The sequence below is a fragment of the Aspergillus multicolor genome, assembly GCF_047715735.1.
Source record: "Aspergillus multicolor strain CBS 133.54 unplaced genomic scaffold BDW74scaffold_61, whole genome shotgun sequence".
Classification (NCBI taxonomy): Eukaryota; Fungi; Ascomycota; class Eurotiomycetes; order Eurotiales; family Aspergillaceae; genus Aspergillus; species Aspergillus multicolor.
In genome coordinates, this window is record NW_027396012.1 from 66,961 (window position 1) to 74,534 (window position 7,574).

The window sequence follows — 7,574 nt, forward strand, 5'->3', positions numbered from 1 at the left end:
CTAAACCACCATAGCAATGATGTTCCGCCTCTCCTCCCCTTTCTCTTTCCCCTTCTCGTCATCACCACCATTAGCCTGGACAAGCTTCCCACCCTTCTTCGGAACAACCGCACACAGAACCGGACACCCAAACAACGCAACACCGAGCGCCCAACTCCCCTTCAGACCTGCAAGATACGACCTCCGTGCACCGAGCAGCATCTCGCCACCAAAGACATTTTGCAGCCCGCTTAACCCGGCATTGAGGACATCGTCCGCGTCCACACCGGGCATATACCGTCTGATATTCCGCAGGAGGGGGTTATTCAGAATGGAATCCGTGGAACCGACGCCGTAGGTGGCGGAGATGAATTGGAAGACTACCATATACTGTTAGTCCACACTTCCCTTACTTTGCTCGCGGAGATAAATGGACCTACATAGCACAGTCGCCACCGCAACCGGTTGCTCCTGAGCCGGACTCAACGCGCCAACAACAATAATGGGAATCTGCACACATATACCCGTCCCAGCGCCGTAGAGGATCTGAAACCCGATCATCTTGGCTAGGGAAGTGGAGAGGTCCATGCTATAGATTAGGCCGGCGCCGATGGTTGCTAAGCTGCTGCCTGCTAACAAAAAGGGCTGGTAGTAGCCAACTTTTGTTACGGTGGTTGAGGAGAGAAATGTTGCAATTGCTGGGGGATGTTAGAGGCATAACTGCAAGTGGATGACTGGAAAGAGGTGCTGACAAGTTGACAGGATGGTTGGGATATTCTTCACGCCACTGCCCATGGGCGAGTCGCCGTTGATGGCTTGGAAGTAGATCGGAAGATTGTAGATCAGGGAGAAGTTGGCGGCGTTTAGGCTGGGAGATATCAGTAACGGCATCCATACATAGCAGGAATAAGAGTGGAGATAGAGCTTACAAGAAGATAAAAGCGCAGCAGGCGCCAATATCCCGATCCAGCAGGAGTCTCGGGACCATAAGCGAGCGATCACCTTGATACCACTCAACGACAACAAACACAACGGTCAAAGCCACCCACAGAACGAGGAGGGCAATGATAGCCCCAGAGCCCCAAGGGCGAGTCACGCCTCCCCACTGAAGCGCAAGGAAGAAGCAGACGAGGCCAACGAGGAGAAGAACCAGACCAATATAGTCAAAGCGCTTCAACTTCTTCTCTAGCGGCGTCCCGTATGCAGCCTTCGCATGCTCCGGCGTACGAAAGAAGACCAACAACCCAACAGCCGCCACGCCACCAATAGGAAGATTGGTATAAAAACACCAGAGCCACGAAACATGTTCCGAGAAGACACCCCCCAGCAACGGCCCCGCAATACTAGCAAGACTAAACGTCGAACCTAGCAAGCCAATGATAACAGGGACTTTGGCGGGAGGCGCAATATACGCTGCAATGGTGTAGCACCCACCCGTGAGGCCGGCACCGCCCATCCCCTGCACCGCACGTCCTACGATCAAAGCAACGCTATTCGGCGCCAGAGCGCAGATCAGACTACCGACTTCGAAGATCGCAATCGCGGTTAGGAACGAGCCGCGGAGGGAGAAGATCTTGTAGATTATGCCCCAGGCAAATTGGAATGCGGCAAGAGTTAGGAAGAATGAGCTCCCGTACCAGGCGATGTCGTGCATGCTTTGGAATTGAACGGTGATTTTGGGGATTGCGGTGGCGATGATGCTCTAGGGTTAGTGGGGTTTGCGTTGGGTTGGGCTGGGACTTACCATGTCGAGGGCGACCTGCGTCAGGACAACTGTTAGTTGTGTCCTGTCCGCGAATGATTCGACTTACTAAGAACATGCTCAGCATCAAGGCTATGACGATGATAATTAAGGTGGGCGCTTGCGGGTAATGTATCTCCGGCTGTGTATCTTAAGTATCCAGAGGCATGCCGGACTTTGAGACTTCAGTATTCGTGGTATTGGAGTTGCTGTCATCCATTGTGGTCTTCTCGTGCATATTGATCATTACAGTTAGACGAATGATAGAACAGGAGAAAGGATGCAGTTAGACCCTTCAAATACTTTCGAGTTTTCAGTCTGGTCCGAAACTATCCAGAAAGTACCCGAGGGATCCTGGTCGAAAAGTACCCGAAGGGGCAGATCGCCAACGTCTCCTAGAACAGCTTAGCAATCAAACCAAGTAAGGAGTATTGTTCTGGCCTCATTGAACTTACTCATCGGCAAGTTTTAGTGGCCTCAGTTGGAGGATGAAGCACATGTTGAGATGAAGACTCTGGTTAACAACAAGAGACCTGTCTGGATAGAATCGCCGTACATTGACTATCTAAAGAAACATCAAGACATACATAGTAGAGTAAAGCCATTTCCTGAATAGTTTAATGTACCCAACACTAATGAAGAAGATGCCTATGCCGCCAAGATTCACTTCAAGAAACACAGCAAGATCACCCAGGTCGGCTCGAGAGGCCTCCGAAAGAAATATCGATCATGACCAGATGGCTCTGAACTTGGCGTTGAATTCTGCTTGAAGCATCCTAAACGCTCTGAGAACCTGCAAGAGCCCCTCGCCTTCGAGGAATGCATCTGCGTCGTCGTTCCATGGAGTATCTGCTGAATTGAACTGCTGCGATGGAGTGCCCTTATCACTCTGGCCTGAGGTGCCAGCGTCCACATCGCTATCGTCACTTGAACTGTCGTCCCAGTTGTCTGCTACTTTTGATATCTTGGACTTCGTTTTACTCAAGATTCTGGCCTTGGAGTTTGTCGTCGTTTGCGACTGCAGCGGCAAGTCAACTGGCTTAATCGAGTTACCAGATTCGGACGTTTCCAAATATTCTCCATCCGAATCGTATTCCATCGTATAGCTGCTACCCATAGTCTCCAACACGTCCGGGTCCAATCCAGGCGAGAGTTTCATAAAGTTCTCAAGGCTAGTGACAATGGTAGCCAACACAAGCGAGAAGTCGTTGAGAAGGTACCACAGATCTCCTCGTCGGATCATATTCTCAGTCACGAGGGCGTGAACATTGCCATGCTTGTAGAAATCGTACAAGTATGCATTGAGAGGAGCCTGGCCTTTCTCAGGAGAAACTTGGAGATGCGGGATCACAGACTGCTCGAGCCAGACACCGCTGCGGACACGGGTACAGAGCTCTCTGATAGTCGTCCAGTCACCATCCCGGTGTCCGGACAAGGCCACAAAAGAAGAGGTCACTTGTGTCGCAGGGAGAAACTTTAGTGACGTGCTCACGTCATTGGCAGACTTCACTCCTCCACATTTCATATTCGTCAAAGGAAGCAGGCAGTCTTCTTGGGCGATGTCCTGGTCGATGAACGTAGTAACATAGGCTGAGTAGATGCTCAAGGTCATCTTGTTATGGCATTCCAGTATTCTGACTGCATCATGCGGAAGTGGCTGAAGAATAACGACAGACGTAGATTTGTCCCGCGCTTTCTGATTTTCCAAAATGCTGGGACGAAGATGATAGCGGCCAAAAAGGTGCGACAAAACCAACATCAGCGTGCGAAGAGTCTCCTCTGGGTCATTGTAAATACTCCTATACAGCCCATGAAAGTAGCCCTTGCTAAGCAAAGCGTGGAACGCGAAACTCGAATTTCCAGTGTAGTAGAGATGAGCAACAACCCCGGCAAAGTCCAATGGAGCGCCGTCCCTACTCAGAAGCCAGTTCCGGCGGAGATATTCGATGGAGAACCGGAGATGGTGGAGAACAGTATGCTTCGACTCCTCGCCACCCAGGTATATCCGGGTGCAAGACAGAATGGAGTTAATCGCCTTGACAGCATAGGGGCTCGCCTTCGACTCGTGGAGCAGGGTCATAAGGCGCAAAACAAGGGTCGTCGTAAGAGGAAAGTGACCGTTGAGATCAGGCAGCTTCAAGCTCAGCAGCCGGCAGACTTTGGCATGTGGAATGCACTGAAAGACCACATTTCCGAGGGAGTCAAACCCACGACGTCCGGCTCGACCGGCGGCCTGCCGGAACCCGAGAGCAGTCAAGAAGACGGAATCACCGGAGAAGACCACAGTTTTGCACGGCATGTTGATACCCAGTGCTAGTGTGCCTGTAGCTATCACAACCCGGAGATAACCTTTACGGAAGAGAATCTCGCAGACCTGTCTGTACTTGCGGTTTAGGCCAGAATGATGAACGTCAATCCCGCGTCTGAGGGCAGTGATCAGGCGCTCAGGAACATCGCGGTGCCGCAATTGTGTAGCATATTCTTCAAACCCGGGGTTTGACAGCTTCATTTCATTTGCAAAATGGAACCCAGAGACTGGTGCGCTAGGGTCAAATGTTTCAAACATGCTGGAGTCCTTTGCCGCTGCGGCCGACCGAGCCAGTTCCGTCTTTGAAACCCTCTCCTCGTCATCATCATTGTCACCCCATTCTTTCTTACTTTTGGCCTTCTTTGGCTCTCGAACACGCACTTGCTTTTCCTGCAGCTTTTGCCATTCCTGGAACTTCGCCATCTTCTTCTCTCACGTAGGACTGAACGCTTTCCAATGATCTTCAGATCCTTCCAATTGGGTGAGGAGATGATCACAAATCTTCTCGCAATAATTCCGATCGTAGTTGAAGAATAGAGCCGGGAGAGCACCCTGCTCATGGAGTGAACAAACCAGAGGGAGCGTTGTGTCAAGTATGCTATCTTGGCGTACGGAGCGTGGACTAGCAGAATTCTCAACTTTGCCAGAAGGTACCTGAATGCTAGGGCTTGTATGATCCGCGATACTGACCGAAGATCCCCAACAACCTCGTCAAAGGGCGAACTAGCGTCGTTCACCCATGGTCGAAGAAGGCTTTTCAAGCGAACCTCCCATTCGATCACATCTGCTTTTCTGATGAGGGTGGGCAACGCAGTGCTGGGATCCAGTGAACAATCAACGGGAAACGTTGGTGTTGAATGTTTCTTCATAGAATGCCAGAGCAGGAGGCAGTCGCGCGGCTCCAGCGTCAAATCATCAGGGAGACCTCGTGAGCGATCAATCAAGCTCGCAACCGGGTGCATAAACGCCATACTAGAACATCCGTCGAGACCGAGCGGAGCAATCTGTGGTAAATTGGAAAGTCCATTAAAAATGAACTTGTCTGGCAGGTGATAGACGTATTTCCTGAGATCCGAGTAGCGTGTCTTGTGCTCGATCATCTTGAGCTCCAGGCCGTTGGCCTTCTGAGTCATCTCGAGCCACTCTCTGAACTTGACGGGATTTCCGATAGTCGCTGACAATGCAATAATCGGACATGGTGTGAGGAGGAGCAGCTGTTCCCAGATAACACCGTCCTCTGCTTGACCGATACAATGTACTTCGTCGAATATGATGCGTTTCACTAGAGGTGACCATGACTGGGCATTTGACGGAGCGAGAAGCATGATTTGCAGAATATGAGGTACGGTTATCAGTACTTGACATCCGGTTGGGTTATTTATCCTATAATCGCGAGTATGAATGGCCCAGACCGACTTGCCCGGAGTGCTATAGGACTTGGAGAACCGCGCTTGAACTTCAGCAGCAATCTGGTTGACCAGTGCCTTGGTCGGAGCGACATAAACCAAGACTCCATCGTCGTCGTCTTCTAGGACTTGCTTGATAGCATAAAAGCTGTAGGATGTATATTAGCAAAAGTACTCAAAAACTCTCGATACCTACTCACGAAATAAATGTCTTTCCTACACTAGTCGGCGCTACAACGAATAGACTTCTGCGTGCGTCAATCTGGTCCAGGACATCTCGCTGCCACTTATCCGGTTCAAAGTCATGAACGCGGGAGTCGGGAGTTGAGCCCATGCTACGATCCAAGTATGGACCCGCGTGTACGAGCTGAAACTCTGTTGGCGATAATGTAACCCCGATGTTGCCCGGTGTTCTATCCAATCGCACGAAATCGAATGAAAGTTTGCGGTGTTTCTGGAACTGCAAGTCAATTTGCGGCAGTTTTAGCACTCGTGCTGTCCCATCAACATGCTTGGTGATATCGTCAGTAACTCCATTTTTGAGATTTGCAATTCGCTGTATGGTACCCCAGATAAGTGCCACGATCTGTATGGAACCGGCAAGTTTATGGGGATCACCATCTTGCATCCAAGCACTGGCCAGTACGCTCACCATGTAGGCCGAAATCTCCGCCTGTAAAGAAGTTGCTAATGAAGTAAACTTAGAAGAATAATTTCCTACCGAGGGTAGTTTAATGCACCGTATAGTCCTGGCATGACGCTCTTTACTAGGGGGCTAGGCACATGTCACGTGCAAGCCCAACGGTCCTGGGGCTTAGGCAGATACCGTACTTATCCTCCCAATCTCTCGTGTTTCCCTCTCTTCGATAGACCCAACTACCATGACCAACTCACGCGCTCGACTACGCGCATCTTGTGATGCTTGCCAATCTTCCAAGATCAAATGCAGCCAAACCAAACCCATATGTCTACGCTGTGTGAAACACGATCTGCGATGCATTTACAGCCCACTGCGGCGCATGGGCCGCCCGAAGAAAGTCACTACGGAACCGCCATTCATTGCAAACTTTTGTAATTTTTTTATAAAAAATATTATTAATACTTTTTTATTAACCTATACCTTATTTATATTACAAGTTCCTGCCACGGCAGACTTTAAAAATAATCTAATTAATTATTAATTAAATAATTTAAAAATTAGTAACTTGCTTTTATAGTAACCTATAATAAATATTATAACCATAGGTATAATACCATAGGTATAATACCATAGGTATAATACCATAGGTATAATACCATAGGTATAATACCATAGGTATAATACCATACCCCCAGCTTTTTATTAAGCTATAAATATAAATAATTATAAAAAAAGGGTATAGTATAAATTTAAATATAATTTTTATATTAATTTTTAGCTTATTTTTTCTTAATATCCTGTATAAAAACCTAAGTCTTACTTTTAAAATCCCTTTAAAGCTAGTAAGAATTCCAGTTTTTTTAAAAGGGGCGCAAGTTAACAAAAAAGCCAGATAGTTAATTTAAAATCCCAGGTAAACTATTAATAATAATAAAGGCTACCGGGCGCAGTGTTATATTACTATTTTATATTACCTTGCCTTAATAAAGCATTTTATCGCTATTTAAGCAGAACTAATAATAATTAATTTTATTTTTATTACTTAATAAGATATATAGATTCTAGGCAGCAGGCTGCTTAATTATTAAAATAAAAAAATAAGTATCTTTAATTATGCCTATCTAGTGTCAGATAAAGCCTGCCGATCCGTCTTAAACCGGTGGGATTTAAGGATATTCTGTGCGCAAGAGTAGAAGGTACAAGTCTTAAGGTTAAAGAGCTTATATAAAAGACTAAATAAAAACTAAAAGATAGGGTAGCTTAATTTTTAAAGATAATAAATAATAACTAAAACTATCTAACACTATAAAGATAGTTCCTTAAATACATGGTTTTTATTAAATTATTTATTTAATATTTTAAATTAGTAATATAATATTTTAAATTAATAATCTAATAATATTATACTGCTAATATAACCATAGTCCTTTCCTAGACTAGCATCATACCCTTAATATAATTAGAGCGGATTATCCTGTGACTCCGGTTCCTGACGTGACA

The 7,574-nt window shown here is 46.9% G+C and overlaps 2 protein-coding genes across 2 annotated transcripts; both read right to left on the reverse strand.

The window, feature by feature from the left end:
- Positions 1 to 1,808, reverse strand: BDW74DRAFT_171928 (MDR family MFS transporter; the record flags this gene model as incomplete). The annotated part of the gene is made up of 6 exons (XM_073727393.1): positions 1 to 359; positions 420 to 677; positions 732 to 847; positions 909 to 1,681; positions 1,724 to 1,738; positions 1,791 to 1,808. 6 exons carry the CDS (start codon positions 1,806 to 1,808, stop codon positions 1 to 3), a joined length of 1,539 nt encoding a protein of 512 aa, XP_073577586.1.
- A 639-nt stretch (positions 1,809 to 2,447) lies between these two features.
- On the reverse strand, positions 2,448 to 6,190 carry BDW74DRAFT_184329 (putative DEAD/DEAH box helicase; the record flags this gene model as incomplete). The annotated part of the gene is made up of 4 exons (XM_073730792.1): positions 2,448 to 4,408; positions 4,465 to 5,582; positions 5,635 to 6,121; positions 6,175 to 6,190. The coding sequence occupies 4 exons, from the start codon at positions 6,188 to 6,190 to the stop codon at positions 2,448 to 2,450; spliced, it is 3,582 nt and encodes a 1,193-aa protein (XP_073577587.1).
- Positions 6,191 to 7,574: the final 1,384 nt, after the last annotated feature.